This window comes from Acomys russatus, chromosome 14 (assembly GCF_903995435.1).
Source record: "Acomys russatus chromosome 14, mAcoRus1.1, whole genome shotgun sequence".
Lineage (NCBI taxonomy): Eukaryota > Metazoa > Chordata > Mammalia > Rodentia > Muridae > Acomys > Acomys russatus.
Genome location: NC_067150.1, coordinates 37,450,287 through 37,475,562, shown reverse-complemented (window position 1 = coordinate 37,475,562; position 25,276 = coordinate 37,450,287). Strand labels below are relative to the sequence as shown.

At 49.3% G+C, this 25,276-nt stretch overlaps 1 protein-coding gene across 2 annotated transcripts; it reads right to left on the bottom strand.

Annotated features, from left to right (window-relative positions):
• Nucleotides 1–373: 373 nt before the first annotated feature.
• Bace1 (beta-secretase 1) lies at nucleotides 374–25,060 on the bottom strand. Of its 2 annotated transcripts, XM_051156340.1 has the most exons (9): nucleotides 24,311–25,060; nucleotides 8,332–8,420; nucleotides 6,189–6,405; nucleotides 4,818–4,955; nucleotides 3,921–4,055; nucleotides 2,605–2,706; nucleotides 2,025–2,174; nucleotides 1,628–1,799; nucleotides 374–1,101 (listed from the first exon to the last, which is right to left on the bottom strand). In XM_051156340.1, the coding sequence occupies exons 1-9, from the start codon at nucleotides 24,569–24,571 to the stop codon at nucleotides 860–862; spliced, it is 1,506 nt and encodes a 501-aa protein (XP_051012297.1). In that variant the 5' UTR covers nucleotides 24,572–25,060; the 3' UTR covers nucleotides 374–859. The 2 variants fall into 2 exon arrangements, with proteins under 2 accessions (XP_051012297.1, XP_051012298.1); XM_051156341.1 differs by lacking the exons at nucleotides 6,189–6,405; nucleotides 24,311–25,060 and having other exon boundaries at nucleotides 8,332–8,418.
• Between the last annotated feature and the right edge of the window lie 216 nt (nucleotides 25,061–25,276).

Genomic DNA, 25,276 nt, shown 5'->3' with positions numbered 1-25,276 from the left:
GGCCAGTGGAATTGACAAGGTAGGAATTCATCTGTCCAGTGGACTTTCTCATGAGCACTGTTCCTTTAAGAGAACATTAAACAAGCTCTTTGGCTAATAAGTCCTTTCCCCATCTCATTTCGGTTCAGACTACAACCACAGACACAGTGGGGAATGACACCTCTCTTAGTCCAGATGGGCTTCTGTCTTGGACATGAGTTTAAACTTGGGACTGGAAAGTGATTATAAAGCTGCCTTTCCTAGCTTTGCTACCAACTCCTTCCTCTGTTTCTGTCCTCATCTTGATGGCCCCCAGGAGTACAAACATTACATCACATTGGTTTGTATTTATCTCAAGAAGCAGTCTTTGTACCAGTGTAGGCTTGATTCTACAGTCCCTATCACTAAAGCAACTGGCAGACTGCATTTTCTTCTGATGACTTCAGCTAGCAGGGAAATGAAATTGGCCCTTTCTCTGCCAGGGTACCACAGGGACACACGCCGGGTAGCCTGGGTATGACACCAGTATTTCTGGAAGGCCGGAAAATATACTTGGGGCTCAAAAATCTAAAGGATGCTGGGCAGAGAGGTCAGGGCTGAAGCTTCAAGCTGCAGAATTTCCAACTCGAGTTTGAGGTGCCTAGGGGTTTTCCTGCCACCAGAATGCTGCTTTCTTCCTCTCCTGTTTGCTACAGGTACAAGCCCTATACCCCACCCTGCCAGCTTTCTCTTTTCTGTCAAGGCAGAAGCATTTGGCAGGCTGGTGAGGGTCTTGAGGTGCTCTGGCCACAGGTACCATCCATGTCTCCAACTCATGTGACCAAAGAGAACCACCCAGATGTGGTCCAGGGGAATCTCTGTCATCTGTCCATGGGCCTCTTTATTTCAGCAGGGAGATGTCATCAGCAAAGTCATCATGCTGATGGCGCAGGCAGCGTAGGCAGCGCCACTGACATACCATGAGGCAGAGTGGCAACATGAAGAGAGCGCAGATGGCAGCCATGACATAGGCTATGGTCATGAGTGTCGACTCATCTGTCTGTGGAATGTTGTAGCCACAGTCTTCCATGTCTGGTGTAACAAAAGGGCCTTCTACTGCTGCCGTCCTGAATTCATCGTGCACTGGAGAAAGGGTGGAGATGAATTGGTAGCTCTCACTGTCATAGAGCAGTTTGGGTTATACAATGAAAGCTTCCTGACAGGGACCCCTTGGAATCTACCCAAGTGAGGTTGTGCAGACCTCTTCCTGGAAAGAGTGAGTAATGGGCAGTAAAGCCAGTGTAGAGGGAGGACTGTTTCTCTTCCAGGACCTTGGGAACAGCAGCAATGCTTTCCTATTTTCCCATCTAGTAGGTTACCAAAAAGTCAACAGTTCTGAGTTGACCAAAATCTAGCCCCTTACACATGTAGCAGACTTACCTGTCACCATGAAAATCTCTCTTGCAGCTAGGTTTCCAAGCCTGTGAAGCTCTGACTGCTATCAGTTTCCAGTAGTATTTCCCCACCAGGCAGGCTTCACTAGAGTAAGCCTCAGGCCTAGCTTTCACAGGGTTGATTAGCTACTACTACTTCCCAAACAGAAAGGGACCTAGGTATCTTAGCTGTTGACAGCAATAACACGAACAGACTGATTCTGCACCCTCCTCACCATGACAAGCACTGACAGCAAAGCCAATTCGCTTTCGCGCCCGATCAAAGACAACGTAAAAGCCTTCCATGATGACAGCTCCCATAACAGTGCCTGTGGATGACTGTGAGATGGCGAACTTGTAACAATCGTCTTGGGACGTGGCCACATCTTCCACTGGCCGTAGGTATTGCTAGGGGTAAACAGTCACAGGGTAAGAGCATGTCTTACTCCGACTTCCCACCTTTCTCTACTTTCTAGCCATCTGCACTTTGCTCTTCCTCAAGCCCTAAGATGTTGAGTTCTCCAAGACCCTTTTATCACTAGACATGGATTTTGTCTTTGGAGTTGTAGCAAGCCATGTCTCTTTACATACTTTGTCTTCTTGGCCCCCCATTGCCTCAGCTTGGGGACATACCTGAGGAAGGATGGTGATGCGGAAGGACTGATTGGTGACCTCACCCATGAGGTAAAGTGAGATGACTGGGAAAATGTTCCAAGGGGTAGTGCCTGCTTGCCAGCATACCAGCTGTTCCCCTAGCCAAAAGCCATCTGGGAACTTCTCCGTCTGTGGACAAGAGAGGAATGTGAGGAATCCGCTGTCTCCTCCTGTGTTCATAATCCTAGTGACAGTATCACTGTTTGCTTTTCAAGGGAATTTTTCAAAGTGGCAAAGGTAAACTGAAGTCTAAGGATTGGGAGAAGAAAGTGGGATGCTGGGCCCATAAATTCATGCTAGGGTGGCTGGGCATGACAGCTCACACTGCCAATAATCCCAGAATTTGCAAGGCTCAGGCATGAAGTTGTCAAGGGCTACGTCCATGACCCTGTCTCAAAAGAAAGGAAAGAAAAAAAAGAAAGTATCAGCTAAGTCAACAGGGCAACAACAGCTTCTGCGTGCTCTGAGCGGAAGGATCTACACATAGACATCTTTGGTGCTTGCTGAGGAGTGTGACTGTCACTGACTCCTGATACCATTTCGTCCTTAGTCCACTGACCGAGGAGGCTGCCTTGATGGACTTGACTGCAGCTTCAAACACTTTCTTGGGCAATCGAAGGTTGGTGGTGCCACTGTCCACGATGCTCTTGTCATAGTTGTACTGGGAAGGAGAGCACAGGGTAAGAAGAGCTTTTCTGATGCAGAGTTGGGAGAGGGTAAACCTGGTAGCTAGGCCTACATCCTGCTAAGGTTGACATCTCAGGCTTGACATTTTGTATGTGTACCTCCTTGGACAAGTTGCCTTATCTCTGTGAACCTGTTCCCTTGTCTCTAAGGTGAGGATAATAACAGTACCCACCTCAAAGGTTACTGTAAGGGTTAAGTAAATCGACATGCTGAAAGCACGGTGTAGTCCCTGGCAGATCCCAGGCCCTCAGGACGTCCTGACTTCCTTACCATGTGCAACCGGGTAGGTGTTCTCCAAATCTAAACAAGCCTTGTGTGGTACTTGTAACTTTCTTCCAGTACTTTTGTGTAGGTATTCTCATTTAACATATAGAATAATGTAGAGAAGGTTGGCTCAGCATGCACGAAGCCCTGAGTTTGAGCCCTACTGCTGATGGTGGTGTATGCCTAAAGAGCACTTGAGAGTTCAGAGGCAGGAGGACCAGGAGTTCAAGGTCAACTTTAGCTACATAACAACTTTAGCTCATGAGACCCCATTTCAAAAAGCCAAAAAAGGGCCAGCCCATTGAGATATCTCAGCAGGTAAGGGTGCCTGCTACCAAGTATGATGACCTGAGTTCAATCCCAATGAGACCTACTAGTTACTGAAAATCCTCTAACCTCCATATACAAGCTGTGACACATGCCTCATCCCCACCCCAGTAAATGTAGAAAGAAAAATAATCTAGGGAAACAGACCCCAAATGTTGGCATTTGGGGTGTGCCAAAACATAGGGACTAACACTTGGTATATTGGCTTTGACCTTTACAGTCTCTGAGAAAGTTTATTTTTACCTCTCCTTCATAGATGAGGAAACTGACACACAGTATTAAGGAGCCTGGCAGCACTTAGTAACAGCAGGGCGCAAGTAAGCTTTGTTCTGCCTTGCTGCTTGAGGCCATGAAAGGCAGTGACTAGAATCCAGAAAGGCCTCCTTCAGTGTTTTACCTACTCTGTTGTGAGCTAGAGTGGTCTAGGCTCTGAGGCTGCTTTCCCAGGCCCTGTTCTTTACCTTAGGGACTGCTATGTGACTTGGCCCAGTCCTACCCGCACCACAGGTCCTGTGCCCCCATCCTCTCCAGCCTCCTGACTCTCACACTGTGGGGCTAACCCCCTTACTCTCACTTGAACTCCTTCCATTGTATTACCTCCTTGCAGTCCATTTTCAGATCTTGGCCATTGATTTCCACACGTACAATGATCACTTCATAATACCATTCCCTTCGGATGGGCGTATACCAGAGACTGCCCATGTATAGTGAGTGGTCGATACCGCCAATGATCTAAGAGAAAAAGAGGCAGACACCTATGTCCTAGCACAGAAGGAGAGTAGGCTACTACCCAAAACCAAGTAATAAGATCAGCCATTTCCTGAGGTGCCAAGATTATCTCCATACCACCTTTTCTTCCTTTCTAATCCCATCATTCCCTGTGCATGGTAATTTTTAGTTTCTTAAATGTGTTCAGAAGAGACACATTAGGAATATTTGTATCAAAATCCCATTGACAGAAAGTTATTAAAACCTAAGGTAGCACAATAAATGTGGAATGAATTTATTATATGCTGCTTTCATAAGTTTTCTTTGCCTGTTGGAGAATCACTCATGGCATCGTAATTAATAAATGGGCTTGAACTGAGTCTGGTGGCATACACCTGTATTCCCAACATTTGGAAAATGGAAGGCGGGGAAGGCTGCAGCTCTGAGGCCAGCCTCGTCTAGAGTGAGCTCTGGGCCAGCCAAAGCTCAGACACCATCCCATAACATGCTCTTAACAAACTCCTTACATACCTGTTTTCAGACTGTCAGACAGTAATCTTAACAGGTCTAATTTTCATTTCCTTTGAAATGTACCTAGTTGTTCCTGATCCTTTCCATGAGTGACTCAACTCCTTTCAAGAAAAGCAGGGAAGCAATGAATGGATGGGAAAGGGAAAGGAGGGAGGTAGGGATTAGGAATGTAAAGATGTTTCTTGATTCTGGGTCTGAGTTTCTTGATCCTGGCCCTGAGGGAGAGGGCACATGGCCCCCTGAGGACCTACTCACCATGCTCCCTCCCACCGAGGCCAAAGCCTCAGTCTGGTTGAGGGGGAAGCCAGCACCACAGAGCTGCAGGGAAAAGACGTTGGGAATGTGGGTCTGCTTCACCAGCGAGTCGAAAAAAGGCTCCAGGGAGTCGTCAGGCTATGGCAGAAAGACACAGGAGTAAATCCTCAGATAGGGGCCCTACCAGACAGAGGTCAGCTTCCTGTCTGTACTCAGGGGCAAAGTAAAAATTTGAGGGATATTCCTCAGGAAAGACCAGGAAGTACTGAGATCTGGCTGAGCAAGGGTAGGAGACATTGCAGTGTAAACAGGCAAGTGCTATGAGGCCATATAGGAACTAACATCCGTCCTCACATGATAAACCTGTTTTAGGTTTGGGGACAGCCTCCTCCTCTGCGTATCATAGCTGCTCCTCTTCCTGTGTGCAGGTAGGTGCTGGTGTGTGTACGACACGCGCACACGCTCACACACGCACATATATATGGAAATCAAAGTAACATCTTGGATATTAGTCTTCAGAACCAATGTGTTACATGTGTACTGGTATGTGCAGCACAACATGGGGGTGAAGGAGAAAGGACAACGAGAAGGAATCAGTTGTCTCCTTCCACCACGTGGTTCTCAGGCTTGTTGGCAAGGACTTTTACCTACCAAGCCATCTCACAAGCCCTAACTTGTTTTCTTATAAAACTTAACTTATTTTTACACTGGATAGTCAGGGCACACACTTTTAATCCTAGTGCTTGGGAGGCAGAGGTGGGCTGATCTCTGTGAGTTCAAGGTCAGCCTGGTCTACAGAGCGAGTTCCAGGACAGCCAAGGACTACACAGAGAAACCTTGTCTTGAAAAAAAATTTTTTTTTGTTTTGTTTTTATGGGTATGGGTGTTTTGCCTGCCTATATGCTTGTACATGCATGTGCTTGTTGCTTGAGAAACCAAAAGGGGGCATTGGATCTCCTGGAAGTGGAGTTACAGGTAGTTGTGAGCTGCTTTGTGGGTGCTAGGACTCAAACCTGGGACCCTTGGAAGAGCAGCAAGTGCTCTTAAGCACTGAGCTGTCTCTCCAGATTATCCGACCTTGGTTTCTAAGGCAAGTCCCTCACTGTATGGGAACTTGTCTAGTAGGCTAGGATTAATGGCCAGTAAGGCCCAGGGTTGACCCTGCCTTCCCACAGCTGGGATTGTAAGCATTTTTGAAAATGTAGGCTGTGGGGATAAAACTAAGATTCTCCTGAAGCACTATGTTCATTAGCCATCCCTCCAGTCCCATGTTTACCCTTTTAGTCCATCCTTCCCCCTTCTCTCTCCTGACTCCTTCCTCATGTGGCATGCAGCGAGCAACATGCAGGTAATGGGCCTTGGTTCTCTCACCCTGGCAATCTCAGCATAGGCCAGCCCTAGGATGCCCTCCCAGTTGGAACCATTGATGAAGAACTTGTCCGATTCAGTGATGGCAGCGATGTTGGCACGCACAGTGACGTTGGGGCCATGAGGGATGCTCACCAGGTCGGTGCCCAGCTCCCCCTCCCACTTGCCCTGGGTGTAGGGCACATACACACCCTTTCGGAGGTCTCGGTATGTGCTGGACCTACAAAAAGGAGGCAGAGATCTGTGTCTGCAAAGCTATAATGGGTATGTGTCATCAAATGTTACCAAATGCCCCCTTTATGGCATTCTAGAATCTGCTTAGCAGAACAGCCCTAGGCATATCACCCAGAACAGAATGTAAGGCAGCCCTGCAGATAGATGAGGGGAGCCTAGCTGGGGCTTGCTCTCCTGTCTTCATACTGTTGGACCTGGAGCTCAAGCCTATGAAGAACAAGATGGGCTTTGTGCATTGTGCCTGCGGCTGTGGCAAAGACATCTATTGGACATCTCCTCCCCCACTCCAGTTCCAGCATGCTCCCAGAGAAAAGGAGCCATTGACTCTTGCTGCCTTGGGACCCAGTGGTACCATCTGAGTGGTGGAGAAAGAAGCAGGCAAGATGACTGTGGAAGCCATGTAACAACATAGAGAAGATTTGAACAAACATCTCGGCAGAACAGGCATTGGAATCCAGCATAGGAGGAATCCTATTCTTTGCTATGGGATGGCCTCACCTGTGCTTTAATCAGTGGTGATACTGATGAGAACCTGGAACGAATGTCCTTGCACTGATCCTACCCATGCTCCTTCCCCAACTGCGCTCTTAGTGAAAAAGGAAACAATGACAGTTTGTACTTGCCTGTACGTCCCAGGTTAGGGTATAAGCCTCTATTCCTGTCTTGACACAGACATGCCTCAAGCACTAGCTGTCTCCTCACCATATCCTCATTGTGCCTGTATGACTAGCCTTCCACATCACTCCTCACTGTCTCTCTTACCTGAAAACACATTCTAGCCCACTTCCCACCACTAAACTGAGCCCAGCTGGTGGCACTTAGGGTGGTACCAAGAGACAGTTCAGTGGGGGCGTCATGAGAGACTCTTTCATATATTTTTGCTTTTTAAAACTGAAGAGTAAAAAAAAAATTTTTTAAAAACTGAAGAGTAATTTTGTTGTTATTATATATTGTGTTTGTGCACATGTGTGCACAGATGTGCATGCTGAGGCCAGAAGATAATCTTGCTCTCCATTTTATCTTACTTTTTTTGTTTGGTTTTTTTGTTGTTGTTGTTTCTCAAGACATGGTCTCTCTGTGTAGCCTTGGCTGTCCTGGACTCACTTTGTAGCCCAGGCTGGCCTTGAACTCACAGTGAACTGCCTGCTTCTGCCTCTTGAGTGCTGGGATTAAAGGCATGCGCCACCACGCCCGGCCCCCTCCATTTTATTTTTGGAGACACAGTTTCTCACTGAGCCTGAAGTTGGCTGTTTGAGCTAGGCTGGTCAGAAAGCTCGCAGATCTGTCTGTCTCAGCCTGCCAATGCTGGGGTTACAGGCATGGCAGCCATGCCAGGCTTTTCAGTTGGTACTAGAGATTCTAACTCTGTCCTCTTGGTTACACAGTAAGTTCTCTTAGTCACTGAGCCATCTCTACAGGTTCTCCCCCCCCCCCCTTTTTTTTTTTTTTGCTTTTTGAGAGTTCCTGTATAGCCTACATTGGGCTCAGCAGTCCTTCAAATGCTGGGGTTACTGGTGTCCACCATCATGCCTGGCTCCTTCATCATGCTTAAGCCTCTAGATGAGAACACGGGGAAAGACGCCCCCCACTGTAACTTGTTCAGCCTTCTAAACTGTAGACGATGGGTGAAGCTTGGCCCTATTGCCTGGCCATATAGACAGAGAATGAGATGGTTCCTGTTCTGTTCTGGGAGCTTTGGGACTGCTCCCTCCCTCTTTCACTCCCATGGGAAGCTGCCCCATGTCAGTATGGGAGCACTTCATGACCATCCCTCAGCCATGCTGCGTCTTTTTTTCCTGGCTCCAGGTGCCTCCTTTTGCTTCCTCCCTCTCTGGCAGGAAGAAGGGCTCTTGTTCTTGCACCCTCTCACTCCTTGGAAAGTCCTCGACTCCCACCAGTCCCCAGGACTTACAGCTGCCTCTGGTAGTATCGATGAAGGAAAGGGTGTGGGGCAGCTCCCACTGCAAAGTTACTACTGCCTGTGTCCACCAGGATGTTGAGCTGTCAAAAGAAAGGAGAGAGAAGACATTGCAGGCAGATGACTCTGGACTCACTGACCTGTGGTCCTACTGGAACTTTCCATGAAATAAGACTAGCCAGGCCTACAGCCCTGGAACCAAGGCCACAGACTGACTTTGGGGGTCCTCCTGGGCCTCAAAGACTGTACCTGTGTCTCTCTATGCCATGTGTTTCCTGTCATGAGCTACACTCTTTTCTGCCATCAAGTGGGCTCTGCTGTAGCTGTTCCATTCCATCTTCAGCACCTGCCCCTTCCCTTTCCCTAACTTGGCCAGGAGGAAGCCTAGGTCATCCTCTCTATTTCTGAGAGGAGCTATTTTAGGAGCTGGCACTGTCAAGGAAAGATGGGGGGGGGGGGGGGGGGAGAGGCACATTGGTACCCAGGTGTGTTTGGGACCCCATACCCCATAATGTGGCTTCTGCTTTGAGTTACTTAAGCGTATGTGTGCCATGACCAGAAAGAATGGAGATGCAGGAGTCCTGAGGCTAAGAGCGTACGGACAGGGGTGTCTGTATTCCTTGATCTGCAGCTTTCTCCTAGCATCTCTTCTATCCTGTCCCCTGCTCTTCTGGTAACTGAGTCTTCTTAGAGAAATGAATAATATTCTTGTTCTTTCGAAAGAGGCGTGTACCATTCTCTTTAAATTGTAAAAACCAAAGAGAACATTAAAATTCATGAAAAATCCAGACAAACTGTATCTTAATTTGCTTTTGGTTACTTGTGCTCATCACTGATTTTAGATGTTGCTTAACTAAATAATAAAGTAAAAGCATTTCTGACAGTCTCTTCTATTTGGTCACCCACCCTGGTACAGATTGTTTAGGGTTTTTGTTGTTTTTATAGTGTTTTTCAAACTTGGAGATCACTTCTAGTTCAAGCCTACTGACCCGTTCACCTGGACTTAATACCATGTAGCTAAAACTCCTGCCCACAAATCTGCCAGTGTATGCATCCTATGGAGAGTGTGAAGTCCATGCATTTGCAGACCACCCCTTACTCCACCTTTCCTTCTGTGCCTTGTCTTAGCTTTCCATCATGGTGAAATAACACCCAAAAGCAACTTGAGAGCTGTAAAATTATTTGGGGTTCCTGGTTCCTCCTCCTCCTCCTCCTTCTTTTTCTTTTCCTCCTCCTCCTCCTTCCTTCCTTTTTTTTTTTTTTTTTTTTTTTAAGGCAGAGCCTCCCATCACCCAGGATGGCTCTTGAGCTTCTATGTAGCTAAGAAGGATTTTGATCTTTCCTCTACCTCCACCTCCAGAGTGCTGAGTTTACAAGCATGTGCTAGCCCCTGTCTCCCAACCTCTACTGCTCAGCTTGGGGTTTCGATGTTTCAGTCTGTGGGCACCAGGCCACATATCTTTGCCATGTGCCAACAAAGCAGAGGAGACCTATTCATCTCATAGCAGTCAAGACACAAAGGAAGAGGAAGCAGACAGCTGGAGTTCTCATGTCTCCTAGAGTGTACCCCCAGTTACCTAACTTCCTCTCACTGGCACCAAGATGAAGAAAAGATGTGGTCCTTTGAGGGGTTTAGATCCAAGATGTAGAGCCCTGTTTCTTTACCACAAAACACCCTTCAAACTTATCATCTCCAGAGGCAAATTTTAGTCTGAGGGGTCCTCATCTTCCTATTTAGCCACCTCACAGATAAAACTGTCACTGCTGTGATTGGCATAGAGTACGGTACGGCTTTGACGGCCTGACCCCTCCCTCAGCCACATCAGACCATTGTGTTTCTGCTATATCTGAGGAGCAGAGCTTTTTTCCAGCAATCTGTCAGTCTCTCTGGCCTCCAAAGACCTGCACCTCAGCTTCTCGCCTGGCCTCAGAGCTTTCTCTTCCTTTCTCAGTGAGGTCAGCAGAGCTCTGACCTAGTCACAGTAAGCAGGTCATCATGCTCATCTGAGCTTGTTTTGTCCTGTCTGCCAGGTCCTTTCCCATCTAGGCAGTGCCTGACTGTTCCCAGTGCCTGCTCAGCTTTCCTGACCACCCCAAAGACTCCTCTACACTGGTGACCAACCCTCGGACCCTGCCTCAGGCCTCCTCCCCATCTCCCGCTCCTGGCTGGGTTCCCATTTACCTCCCTTGCCCCCTTCTCCCCATCTTTACTCCTGTGCCTCTCCCTAGTCTCTGGGCAGCCACTGGTTAACAGCAGCTGTGCGTTCAGAAAAAAAATCAATAGAGCTGGAAGGCTCCACAGATTTCAGATTTCAACCAACTGGGTTAATGGTTAAAAGGCTTCATCCTCCCGCCCCCTTCTCAGGACCACGCTCTGTACCTTCAGGGCTTAGCTCCCAGCACCAGAAATGGGTCTGCTCCTGACATAGTCCCTGTAGCCTGTGCATGGGAGGGACTACTCAATGTATGTAAAGGCCAGCTCAAGCACATTGGCAACTGCTTTACAATAGAAAGGAACCTTTATCCAGGGACAAGGCTTTTTCCTGTCTGCCCTCTCCAGGCTGCTTCCTTCTCTACCACAAGGTACGAATTTCCCAGTCCCAGCCTTACTCTTTCTGAGGAGGAAGGTCTCTCTCAGACAATCAGACCTAAGTCCAAGAAGGAACAACCTTCTCCATCCAACCCCCCTCAAGTCCCCCCCCTCCCATTCCAGAGCTTCAGACTGCTACTGCTCTTGCTTGTCCCTCTGCACCATAAAACAGCCAAACACCACGGCTCCCTCTGCGGCAGTGTCTGCTTGTTCCCCTATGCACGGTCTGCTGCTGAGAAGTGATTCCTGGGGCTGTCTTTCAACATTTCTAACTCGGGCCCCTGGGCAGCTCTTGGCTGCCTCTTCCTTTCAGCTTGGTGCAGGCCTGAGGCAGGAGCTAAGCTACCCAGTAGTACTCTCATTGCCAAGCCAGGCAGCTGTGGAGGGAGGGGGAGCTGCAGAAGCCTCCTATCTCCTGGGCCCAGGTCCTACCCCAGGCTTCCTCAGCCCTAGCCTTCCTGGCCCTGGGGCTGCCCCAGCCAGTCCTGTGCTCAGCCTCCAGGCCCCAGCTTTCATCTGGGCTGGGGACACACTTCCCTCCTTGCTCCTTTGCCAGACTGGATCCCCTTCTCTTCAGGCTAATTCAGCCATCATGCTACATGTGCTCCATCCAGCTCCTCCACCCCAACTCCATGGAATCTGAATTCTTCCCACTGGCCTTTACAAATGCCGAGTCTCTTCATTAAAAACAACACAACCCCTCCCAAATCTCACACCCCGCCTCCAGCTCCCCTCTCTTCACAACCTCAGCTCTCAGCCAAGCTGTCTTCCTTTCTTCACCTCCCACTCTTTCTCAACCCATTCTAAAACTGGGTTTGCCTCCATCCCGCCACTATCAGGCAGCCCTTACTACAGTTACCAATGATTTCACAGGGACAAACACGAGAGATTTTTCACATGTTACCATGTCACCTCTCGGGTCCTCTCTTGTCCCCCTCATAGGCTCACACCCCCAGCTTGGCCTTGGCTTCTTTCCCAGTACACTTTCCCATTAGCACCTCAAAGCAGGGATGACCAGAGCCAACCTCCACCTGGCCCTCTTCAGGGTTCCTGTATTAGCAAGCGGTGGCACCATCCGGTCTGTTCTGTAAGGCAGTGACCTCAGAGAGTCTTCAAACACCTTCTTCATATCTGTCTCTAGTGCTCCCATAGTCCTGTGGAGTCATCATCCTTTATAAAGTTTGTTTCTGTTCCTTCCCATCTCCTTGCCGCCGCCCGCCGCCCCCCCCAGCCCAGCTACCATCATCTCACCCTGGGATATAACAAGGCTTCTCTACCTCAGTTGTCATATACATAATAATATATATTCATTCCACGTGATATGTTAATATCATATATAATGTTATATGTATGCATGTATGTGTACCATGTTTGTGCAGGAGGATGAAGAGGTCAGAATAAGGTGTCAGATCCCTGGAACTGGAGTTATAAATTGCTGTGAGCCATCATGTGGATGCCTGGAACTGAACCATCTATGCAACAGCAGTATGTGCTCTTAAACCACTGGACCATCATCTTTCCAGCCCCTAATTTCAACTGTCTTGACAGGTCTGCCTTTGACCTCACCTTTCCGTCTTCTGTGGCCTGAGTAACTTTCCTAAGGCCAGATGTGACCAAGTCGCCCTCCCAAGACAGTAGGTACCTCTCACTATTAAAACGTTTGGCTTACACACTTCCTTTGGGGCATTTCCAGCCTGCCCTGCCTGCACACTGGGCCTCAGGCACACTTCCAAGCCCCACCACACCTCACTTGCTCCTACCTGCTAAGGGTCTTTCCCACAGAGGAAGCGGCACTGGCCGCAGCTCTGCCTGAACCATCCTCTTCTTGGTTGTGTCCTCCTTCCTCCTCCTCATGCCTTAGCATAGACTTCCTTTGGGAGGAAGACCAGGGTCCATTCCCTTAACTGTAAGGTTAACTATATGATCCCTTATCACCTTCCTGTGTCTAAGAACTTTAAATCCTCAGTGTAGCCTTAGTTGGGTATCCTAGAAACTGGCAATAGGTCTGTCTGTCTGTCTTTCTTTCTTTCTTTCTTTCTTTCTATCTTTCTTTCTTTTTTAGACAGGGGTTCTCTGTGTAATAGCCCTGGCTGTCTTGGAACTTCTTTGCAGACCAGTCTAGCCTTGAGCTCACAGAGATCTCTTCTGCCTCTGCCTCTTGAGTAGTGGGATTAAAGGCATGTGCCACCATGCCTGGTGGTATTTCTTAGGGGGAAAATATTTCTTGGACAGTGGGGGAATAAATTTCCTCAGAGGCTCCACAGCTTGTTTGGTTTTACGGTCTGCTTTCCTTTCTTTACACATCTCCTTGTCTTGACATGAGAGGCTTAGTTCAGGCCACCTGTATTGTAGCTTTCTCTCTCCTTGTCCCCTGGCCTAGGGAGACTGAGGAGTCCCATGCCCAGGAGATTTAACCTGGGGTCAGGACTAGGTCAGTGCCAATCACTTAACAAACAAATGAGCTCCCAGGAGGGCCTCTGAGAGAAGGCAGCTTCTAGGGAAGAGCTAACAAGCCCCACAGGGAGAGCACACCTGCCCAGGTTCCTAGGTTTGCTCTGCTGTGCTCAGCAATAGATTTTACCTGATGCAGTAAATGTGAGCCTAGCAAATTTGAGGTGGGTTCTGGGTTCCCTCAATCCCACAGACAGGCATAGCTCAGAATCTTCTGGATAAAGGGGAACCTTCCAGAGCCTCTGTCCCCTGGCCTGGAGAGAGAGTGTACTTTTCTTTTTTTGTTTTTTGTTTTAAAAGATTTATTTATTATTATGTATACAGTGTTCTGCCTGCATGCACACCGGCATGCCAGAAGAGGGCACCAGATCTCATTATAAATGGTTGTGAACCACCATGTGGTTGCTGGGAATTGAACTCAAGGACTTCTGGAAGAGCAGTCAGTGCTCTTAACCTCTGAGCCATCTCTCGAGCCCCTGATAGTGTACTTTTCACTTTTGAACAATACTAGATTATTAAGAATCTTCCATGTAGGCTAGTGGTTAGTTCAGGTTCACCCGCTTGCCTAGCATGCACAAGGGCCCAAGTTCTGTCCCCAATATGGTAAAAGAACAAAACAAAACCTCCCATCCCCCACAAACTTCCTAGCAGCCTATCCCAGGCTCTGCAGCCTTTGCAAGCCTCCAGGGCAGAGGTTCTACGTCCAAGTCTTCCTTCCAAAGAAGGACATCTGTTTTCTTCTGTGTGCACCTCAGAGCTGAGAGTTAAGCAAAAACAAGCCTTTGTATAAAGCTTCCATTCTGAAGAGAAAGAAGCAGACCCAGGGAGCATGAGCAATGTGGCCATCTTACAGACAAGCCACAAAGCCAGTACCAGCCTCTACCGGCTCTAACCAACCCTTAAGTGTGGCCTTTCATCTTCTTGACCTGGTCCCTCCTATCTGGGGCGGAAGTGTGTGGTGATTTCACAAGCCTTTGTGTCATTCCCTCCACAGTGACTCTGGGCTTGGCCAGTGGGACATCAGCAAAGGCAAGGATGGGTTAGGAAGACCCTTGCCCACAGGGATTGCAGTCTTAGTACCTTGGCCGGAGAGTCTGTGTGGCAGCCCAAGTCTTGCCTCAAGGACATTGTGGAGCCACAAGCTGACTTGCCAGCTGTATATGGCCACATGAATAAGTTCAAACAGGAGGACCTCACGCCAACCCACAGAAGCCTGAGGAATGACTTGCCGTTTAAGTCATGGTAGTTTGGCGGTTGGTGCCCCCCTCCCCCCAAGTGTTAGGCAACCTATCGGAATGAAGTCCTGCGACCCTTAACATCGGGAACTACTGACTAACCACCAGCCACTCCCAAGGAGCTTCTCTTGCCTCCCTCCCCTTCCTCGATGTGGGTTGTGTGATGTTGCTGAGGAGCATGCTGACCTTGCCTGGGCACTGATACATAGCTTCTTTTTTTAGCTGGCATGTTCTCCTGCTGTGTGCCTGATGCATGTTCAGCTTTCATGTCCTGGTCAAATATTCTGTCTCTCAAGGGTCTGGCAAGATAAAGCTCCTCTTCTTGCAGGTCCTCAGCACCACCTGACTTCTCTGGCCACCACTCCCCACACCTTAGTCATTGATTTACTGCCTGCCTCTCCCACTGAGTAGAGCATCCACTGTTACCTATTCCAGAGTGCCAGCAGGTGTTCACGCCACTTTATTTTTTTTGAGACAGGTCTTCCTCTGTAAACAAGACAAGCCTGGAGCGTCTATACAGGCCAGAATGGCCTCAGACTCATGGCAGGACTCCTGCCTCTGCCCACAAGTGCTAGAGTTGCAGGTATGCGCCGCCATACCTGGTTGACTTCTTACACTGACAGTGGTTCTCATTTCCTGCAGTTGGCTCCCTGTGACCCTTTGGATGACAGGTACTATTCTCAGATCACTAAGTAGTCATGACAACTGCAGCCCACTGTGCTCCATGCATATAGCCTGAATCTCCTTGGGGCTCTGTGGTTCTTAGAGCAGCCACGGTTACTCTAGGCCTGCTTGGTCTCAGCCCTTGCTAAATGAGATTCATCAGATCTCTTCCATAGATGCATGTCCAAACCTGAGGGAAGGGGCGGGGAAAAGGGCACGAGGAGCCTGGAGTCAGCAGCTGCAAATGGCATCTGGCCAACAGCTCCCTCCTACTTTGAACAAAGCAGCTGACCCCGGGCACATAGACTTCTTTCTCTAGCTACGTCCTCTGCTCCCTTTGCTCTCCAGGCGGTAACTGGTACCTGGGTCCAAGCATTGCTCACCCCAGCTCAGCCCAGCTTTTTAAGGGATCCTAAAGGGGTTGGGTCATCCCAAACCAAACTTATCCAGGACACCCTTCTGTCTTTGGCCATGTTATTCCATTTCCTCCAGCCTCCATGCCAATTCTTTTGATATCTATCAGTACATCCTATTGGGGTGGGGTAACAGAGTCCAAAAAAAAACATGTCTAGTTGACATGATGGCTTTTAAACTTTACTCCTGGTGCTGGGGATTAAAGCTGTATGCCTGCCCCAGCTCTGAATAATGACCCAGAGACTTACATTTATTTATAATAGCTTTAGGCCTTAGCTTACACTTGTTCCCAGCCAGCTCCTATAACCTATCTTAACCCATTAATGTTAATCGCTGCTCTGCCACGTGGCTTTGTTACCTCGTCATTCTCATATGTCCAACTTACTCGATGTCTTTTCTTGTAGGTGAATCTTCCCTCCCCTCTTTCTTCCCAGAGTTCCTACCCTGCTGGAAGTCCTGCCTATTCTCCCCTGCCTTTGCCATAGGCCAGTCAGCTCTTTATTCAACCAATCAGAAGGTGATGAAGAATAATGTTTACAAAATACTGAGGTAGGAGATGATTCATAAAAATGACAATACCCAAGTCCAGCCTGTACTCAACTCTCTGGGTACAGAACTCAGCGTTTGAATAATACAAGGACAATCTTTACACAGTGGATAAAACCCTGGATGGAATCAAGGCCTCATGCATACTAACCTCGCAATCTATCAGAACTGCATCCCCATCCCGTAGCTGGTTCCTGAGGCCTCTTTGTACCTACATTCTCTGTAGAACCCACCTGGAAAACCCTTCCTCTGCTTCCTGATTCTCTATCAGACAGTGAGTCCTTCCTCTGACATAAGCTCCATTCCCCTGCTGGCCCTTGACTCATGCTCACCCACCAGGGACAGCTAGGGCTCACCTTCCCTGTTCCCTGACAGATCTCCACAGGCCCGGAAAAGGAATTAGCGGTGGGGGGCACTGACCCTGAGAGGAGGCTCCAGCAGAAGACAACCATCTTGGCCACAGTGGGGTTACAGTGGGCAGCAGGGAAGGCAGCCACAGAAGTCCTGGAGGCTTGCAGGAACAGCCTAGGAACCTCTACTCCAGGGTCAGCATGCCCTTGCGACCCATGATTCAGCGTCCTTCCTCAGATCACCCATGGCACTCTCCTAAGACCCAACAGGACATGGTGGACCAACATCAGTGAGTGCCTTCCTCTCTCTGGGACCAGGAAAGCAGCCTGGTTTTTGCACAGTCACCCCAGAGAGATGGCTTACAGCAGAGAGAGACTCTCATGGGGCTTCCTTGGGATCTCTCTTCCTGGATTTTCAACTAGAATTTTTGCCTTTGCTTTTTTACTAGAATTGCTTAGAACTGCTCAGTCAGGGGACCTCTTTTTTTCAGCTTCTGCCTCTCCCAAATGAACCTATCTTCCTTTAGCTTGGCAGGCAGAGGAATGTGTGAAACAATAGGAAGGGCTGGGGCCACCTGTAGCCCAGGAAGGCCTCTAATTCTGATGGCCAGGAAGGCTCTATCTCTTCCTTCCCTGTCTATACCTCATATTCTTCCTCCAGTCATCACCCTCTTTTCTCTCAAAGAACAAGTTCATCTGCTGACTCTGGGGTGATCCCAAGTGTGCCGGTTGAGTCCTCCCACCAGTGTCCAGATGTCTGTGGTCAGCTGTTGCTAGGTTCACCGTGAGGATGGTTCACCAGCAGCATTTGCAAGTCAATTTACATATTCAAGGCAAGAAAAAAGAAAACGGAAATTAGCCCAGTGCTAGTACTTGGAACTAAAGACATAGACTTGAACTCCCACTGGGTTCATTCTAGCAGATCACTGCACAAAACTTCCTTAATGTCTTTCAGCCTCATTTTTCTTATCAACAAAATGATCGTGCTAACACCTAGGCCTCAACATTAAACTATGGAAGCCAGGTACAGTGGCCCCACCTGTAATCAACCCCTGGAAGCTGAGGTAAGAAGATGACTGCACATTCCAGGTCAGCCTGGGAAGTATAGTGAACTCTAGGATAGCCTGCGGCTACAATTTCTAGGCTAGCTCTGTCTCACCAGCTCCCCTGGCCAAAAAAGGAAAGGAATATATATAGTACTTGGTTAACCATATTAGGTTTTTTTTTTTTTTTTTTTTTTTTTTCCGAGACAGGGTTTCTGTGTGTAGCCTTGGCCATCCTGGACTCACTTTGTAGACCAGGCTGGCCTTGAACTCACAGGGATCCGCCTGCCTCTGCCTCCCGAGTGCTGGGATTAAAGGCGTGCGCCACCACGCCCGGCTCCCATATTAGGTTTTAAAATCTTGCCCCTTTCCTCTTTTTGAGACAGGGTCTCTCTCTGTAGCCCTGGCTGTTCTGGAAAACCTTTGTAGACCAGACTGGCCTCAAACTCCTCAAGCCACCTGCCTCTGCCTCCTGAGTGCTGGGATTAAAGGCGTGTGCCACCACCACCTGGCTAAACATTTGCCCCTTTGTGGTTCACCTACACAAACAAGCTGAGAGGTTAAGGAGAAGGAACCAACAACACCTTCCCTTGCCCTTTCTCTCACCCCTTAACTCACAGTGACAGAGCAGGGTTGCGCGAACTGAACTGTGACTGCCAGCATCCTGAGACCTTCCCTCCTTTCTCCACTCACTGTCAGCTCCCTTGTCAGGCCCTTGTCTCCTAACAGATGCTCGTCTCACACACTACCCTATCCAAGCCCTCCTCCACACTAAAGTTGTTTTCCTGCAACCAAAATTAGACACCACCATCTCTCTCTCACAGGCCTATGAGGTCTGCCAGCTGCTTCCAGAACAGCGCCCCACCCAATTCCATGCAGCCCCACCGCATCCTTACAGCTTGCAGCTTCTCACCACAGCTCATGCACCTCTTCCCACAGAGCAGAGCAGGGAGCCCATACCCTATCAGAAGTAGCTGCTTTGCTGTGGGCACTTGCTAGACTCACTGTTCTTAGATGCTACTGATGTCTATATATCCGTGTTTCACACCAAATTATAAGATCTCCAAAGGCTGGAACTGTTTCTCTTTTGTACACAAAGGCATTCAGTTCTCTTGTGCACACAATAGTTGCTCAATAAACACTTATCATACTGAACTGACTATCACCAACTTTCCTTCCTAACAAATTAGTCTTCAGTGTTAGGCCAGTGATGCTTATCCTATTGCAATGAGGCACATCTTTTCATTTTAGGTGAAAATGAAGTAGGATGGGAAACTGGAGAGATTAAGTAGGTGTGGTTCATGTCTGTGATCTCAGCACCAAGGAGCCAGAAGTGCATACACATACATTTGGGGTCAGGGGTCCACCATACACCTTTTTTTTTTCCCTTAATTTAATTTTAAATGGCTCTCTGATTGATCTGGAGCTTGCTGAGTAGCCTGAGCTGGCTGGCCAGTGGGATCTGTTTGTCTCTGCCTCTCCAGTGCTGGGATCGCAAACACTGATCACATGGACATCTTATTTTAATGTGGGTCCTAGGATTGAACTCAGGCCCTCAAGCACATTACTGGCTGACATTTCCATAACCCCCATTTTCCTTTTTAAAAAGCCTACATCTCTCACTTTTTTTTTTTTTTTTTCTTTTCAAGACAGGGTTTCCCTGTGTAGCCCTGGCTGTCCTGGAACTTGATCTGTACACCAGGCTGGTCTTGAACTCAGAAATCTGTCTGCCTCTGCTCTCAAGTGCTAGGGTTAAAGGAATGTGCCACCACATGGCTCCTTTTCCTTCTATGTAGCTGAGGAGCTATCTTTTCACTCCCGATCCACTTCTATCTCCCAAGTCCTGGGCTTGCTAATGTGCCCCACCCCTACATAAGGTTAAAACCTTTTCTTAATAATAAACCGGGCATGGTGGCGCATGCCTTTAATCCCAGCACTCGGGAAACAGAGGCAGGCAGATCACTGTGAGTTCCAGGCCAGCCTGGTTTATAATGTGAGTTTAGGGCAGCCAAGGTTACACAGAGAAACCCTGTCTTGAAAAGTCAACCAACCAACCAACCAAAACCAGTTTTGGGCTGGGGATGCAACTCATTTGGTAGGATGCTTACCTAGCATGCATGAATCCCTGGGTTTGATTCCAGCAACCTTTAAACCAAGTATGTTGGTGCACACCTATAATCCTGCTAGAGAGGTGGGAGCAAGAGAGTCAGAAATTCAACATTATCCTTAGCTACATAATGAGCTTGAAGCTAGCCTAGGCTACATCAGCTGATAGTGGGGTGGACCACATGCTAGCAGGTGCAATCCTACTGCCATATAATCCAAACTTCCTTGCACCCACTTTATTGTCCAGGTAAGATTGAACTTGTGATCCTGCTGCCTCAGCCTTTAGAGGAACTGAGATTTTAGACCTGAGTCAGCAAGTCCAGTTAACAGTTCTATTTAAATGTCCTGTAGCTCGTATAGTCATTCACTCAGCAGATGACTGAGCTGGAATTATCGTACATATTAGAACATGAGCGTTGGGGCCGGTGAGATGGCTCAGCGGGTGAAGGCACCGGCAGCCATGCCTGATAAGCTATCTGAGTTTGGTCCTTGGAACCCATGTGGTGGAAGGGAAGAACTTGCTCCTACAAGTTGTCGTCTCACCTCCAGATGCAGGCTGTGGTATGTGCACATGCATATAGACACTAACTAACTAACTAAATGTAAAAGAAGAGGGATGTGAACTGTAAGTTTTGTGGTGCTGGGAGTAAACCTAGGGCCATGCGCGTGCTGGGCTGGTGGTGTGCTGCCACTCAGCTACATCCCTAGTCCCAAGAGCTTGATGGAGGGAACAATAGTCACAACACACTACACAGTTGTAAGGGAGACATGACAGCGGAGGGATGCTCTCAGCAGACTATTCAAGACAATAGCATTGGTTTTTAAAAAAGTACTTATTTATTTATTATGTATACAGTATTATGTCTGCATGTACTGCATGCCAGAAGACGGCACCAGATCTCATTGTGGATGGTTGTGAGCCACCATGTGGTTGCTGGGAATTGAACTCATGACCTCTGGAAAAGCAGTCAGTGCTCTTAACCTCTGAGCCATCTCTCCAGCCCCAAGGCAATAGCATTGTAGAGGGAACAAAGAATAAGGCAGGGTCTCAGTTTACTGACACACCACCTGACCAAGGGCTTAACTTTCAGAGCCTATTTCTTCTTCTGAAAGCTGTGAATAGTATTGTGTGTGTGTGTGTGTGTGTGTGTGTGTGTGTGTGTGTGTGTGTGTGTAGCTGCAGAGACAAAGAGCAAATAAAGAAGAAAATGTGTCAGGCTTGGTGGCACATGCCCTTAATTCCAGCACTAGGGAGACAGAGGCAGGTGGATCTTTTTTAGTTCGAGGACAGCATTGTCTACATGGTAAATTCAGGTCAGCTGGGGCCTCACAGTGAGACCTTGTCTCAAAAAATGAGCAAATCAACAGAACAAAATAAGAAGCTGGGTGTGCTGGCATACACTTCTCATCCGTGCTGAGGGCTGTGCAGAAGGACCATGAATTCTGTCTAGCCAGGGCTACACAGCAAGATGGGGGTGGGACAATGCAGCAGATAAACCACAACAAACTAAAGCATGCAGACAGAATAAAAACAACAACAAAACAACCAACTGTACATACGAAGCCACGCCCTCCTGCCCTGTATCCTATTCCACCAATAGCCTGTTTCTTTCAACTTCCACCATGTCAGAATCAGAATCACTTCTGCTGCTGCCTCCTTCTCCACCCTTCACATGATGTCACAAGCCTGCTCATCTACTTTGGGACATTCCTTGCATCCTGGCCTCCTTCCTCGCTCCCTCCGACCATTCGTAGCCTCACGCCATTTCCTCCAGAGCACCTTGTTCCTGAACTGTTAAGTGAGCTCCTGCCTTCTTCTTCCTAAAATTCAGACATCTGTTTGCATTTTATGCTTCTCCAGTAAAAACGATTTCAATTCCCCCCACAGAGCTGAAGTCCAAGCCATATAGCTTGACATTTAAGGCTTTTTGACATGTTGGCTTCGTTTTATTTACCCAACTTGATCTGGTCTCAGCGTGGACCTGTAATTTCAACCGGCCTGGATTTCTCTTGTCTTCCTGAACAAACATGTATAAGCCCAAACACACAACTCGTTCTCTCATTCATCTCTTCTTTCTCGTAGTCTGCGGGCTAGAGTGGGAAGCAGGCAAGAAGCAATTACGGGTGTTGGGAGACCTACCAGGTCCTGACTGGGAAGAACCCTCATTCTTTTCCATCTTCCAGGACCCCACTCAGTGCACACCTACTCCATGAAGTCTCCGGAGTCAACTCTCCCTTCAGCGTCATTCTTTGTACTTCCATGTATCAGTGCCTCTCAAGCTTAAGACACCAGAAACTTTGCCTCTTTGGCTCCAGGGCAAGGTCTTGAGAATTTACATGTTTAACGGGTTCTAAAGACAAGCATCTATAGCCCATCACTTTTATCAAGCCTATGAATGACCTTGAAGGAGAACATCTATTTCACTTCCCTCTTAAAGCCTTTAGTGCAGAGGTGAGTCTTCCATCTCTTTGTAGATTAGACTCCCAAGCATAGAAAGTACCACATGTCCTCCTTCACAGAACCCTGCCATCCTCATGCTCATGGCCTGCTCCTGATAGCCCCATCATAGGTAAGCAGACTGACCATCCTTCTCACAGGCTGCTGAGCAGAGGCTGGGCTAGAGTCTGGGTCAGAGCCACATGCAACCAGAGTGCCCCAACTCAGGATTCCCAGGGCTGGTTGTGCAGTCTCCGCACCCCTGCTCTAGCTTCCAGCTGGGAGGGAGGAGGCACTGACTAGTCCTGAACAACTCTTCTCTGCCACGGGCTGGCCTGGAGCACCTACACTGCATCTCAAGGGATCAGGGAAGTATGGTAACTGGTCCCCCACTTCCACATGTATTCAGCACATTGGTCCAGATTTTATGTCTCATTGTATAGTACAGAAGAGGCAAAGGTGGTTGGGCCAGTTAAGGAGAAGGAGGTAATATTTATTGGAGGTCAATTAACACAGTGATTTCTCCTAGACATCTCCCCCTATATAGTTTAATTTATTCCTCACAATTATCTTGCAAGGGCAATCTCATGTCTCAGTTTTAAAGATAAGACAATAGCCAATGAGAGGTTATATAAGTTGCCTAAGGCCGCACAGCTGGGAAAAGGGAAGCTAGGGGTGGTCGTCGTCGGCAGAGCCGGGATTCCTGGCATCTCTGACCCTCAAGTCCTTGCTGACTGTATCACAGACCTGTGCGGAGTTGCACAGCGCATCACTGGAGTCCCAGGTCTCCCCATGTCCACCGTGCCTTCTGCTGGCACAGACTGAGTTCTAGCTCTGACTTCGCTTCCATACATAGATTCCTTACTACGTCTGGGAAGTTCTGGTGCACGGCAAAGAGGAGGGGTGAGCGGGGGGGGGGGGGGGGGGAAGCAGGACTGCAGAGCCCCCAAAGCAAGCCTGAGTGGCATGGACCTAGCAAGGCTGGCTCCTGTCAGGTAACAAGAAAGTGGGGGTTTTGTGATTCTTCTATACCAACTAGCTGAGCTAAAGGAAGTATGACTGTCCCTTCCCTGACCCCAGCACACTCCCACCTTTCCACACCCACCTTGGACAAGCTTTGTGGGCGTAGACTGGAGCCACTGAGGGTAGCTCACAGAGATCTACAGGACTCAAGGTGACACGCCAAAGGATATGCAGAATCACACTGCCACCAGTACCACTACTCGCCCACAGAGGCGGCAGATGCACTCGGAGGTCAGCCAGGAACCCCACACGGAAGGTAGCTGACTCAAGCCCACACTCCCAGGCAGCACAGGCAGAGGACACATCCTCCACCAGCCACCTTACCTACCTTGGCAATTGTTGGGAAATATGAGAAGACAGTGAAAAGTGCGTTCCCCATGGCCGCATGTCCCTCCACCTCAGGACCCTTTTCTTGCAAGAGGGTTCTGGTTCCTCTCCTAGGCTTTATCATTCCTCGGCCTCTCAGTTCAGCTATCTCCCTTCTGGCCATGTTCTGAGGCATGGGTGGGGGAGGGGCGGGAGTGTAAAGAGTGGGGGCTGCGGGTAGAAGAGGAGGAAGGGGCTGAAGGAGGCCAGAGTCAGTTGGGACTTGGCGGCTGCATGGATGTCTGTAAGGCTCTCACTTCGCTGGCTTCTGGCAGCCCAGAATGGGAGTAAGGAGCCGCTTTATGCAACTGGTGCCAAGATTCTTGGGTTCTCAAGAAGATGAAGGAGGTGGGGACCTCAGAGTCCCCCAGAACACTACAAAGAGGGAGAGCTGGCTGATGGAATATGAGAGGCTCCAGCTTGGCCAGAGCCAGAGGTTGCTGACACCTGTTACAGTGTCCTGGTACCTGGCCCTTCCTCAGGGTCAGGCGTCACCACTGAAGTGCTTTTCCTGGGGTGGGGTGGGGGGGTAAGGATGGGGCAGTGGGAGTGAGAGGACAGTCAGCCGTGGGACTGGGACACCAGTGAAGGAAGGCTGGAAAGGGAAAGGCTGGAGGAATAGATTGGGAGGGGGCCCATCCTTGCTGCACCCACTGAGTAAGCCATCTTAGCAGGGCAGCCTGCTTCATCCCTCCTCTGTCACCCCTCTACCATGCAGGAAGGAGGGCTGCAAGGCCTGACCAACTTACCGTCTGTGGGGGACTGCCCACGGTCATCTCCACATAGTAGCCCTGGCCAGACTTGCCCCTCAGGTTGTCCACCATCTCCACAAAGCTGCCTTTCCGGCCAGACTCCTCGGGCTCCTCGTCGGTCTCACGGGGTAGCCTTAGGCCCAGGGGTGGCCCTGCCAGGCCGCTGCGAAGGGGTAGCCGGATGCCTAGATGGGTGCCCTGGGCAGGCAGCATTCCCGAGCCCACCCAGAGCAGGAGCCAACGCAGGGCCGGGGCCATGGTGAGCCCGGGCCTGTGGCTCTCCGGTCGGCGACTGTCCCTGTTGCTTGCCCCTAAGTCAGGGTGGTGTTGGCTTCTCTCAGGAGAGCGGCCTTGGAGGCATCAGAACTGCAGATGGTCTGCAGGCCCCTCACTCAGTTCCCCGTCCAGGCGGCGGAGAGTGGGCAGGAGAAATCCACAGCGCACGAGAGGAGAGAATGGTGGCGACCCCGGACCCAGCTACATCTGGAAGGCGGCCGCTAGCCTCAGCTTGGGGTTTGGGCCCCTCAGAGGGCTGGGAGGGGCGGGCATGGCGATCGGAGCCCGCAGCTTTCGGGATCTCCCAGGCGGTTTCTGCAGCGTGGGGACCGACAGGGACTCCCGGCTCCTGGGCTGCGTCGGCTACTCAGGCCACCAAAATCCAGCTCCGGGCTCCCAGCACCCAGGAAGGCTGGGGAGGCGGAAAGGCTTGTGGCGGTGGCTGTCAAAGCCAAAGGGTTTTTGCTTTTCCCTGGGATCGCTGGGAAGTGTAGTCTTCCCATGGCAGGCAGCCCAGCTTCCGGAGCTGAGAGGGGTCTGGGATGCCCTCTGCCGAGATGGAGTTCACTCTGCAGAACCCTGGCACGAGAGCGTTCCCTTAGCTCTGGTGGAGCAAGAAGGAACCGATATTACACCTCTCATCTTCTACTCCTTATTTATTTTATTATCTTATTCACTCATTTTTTC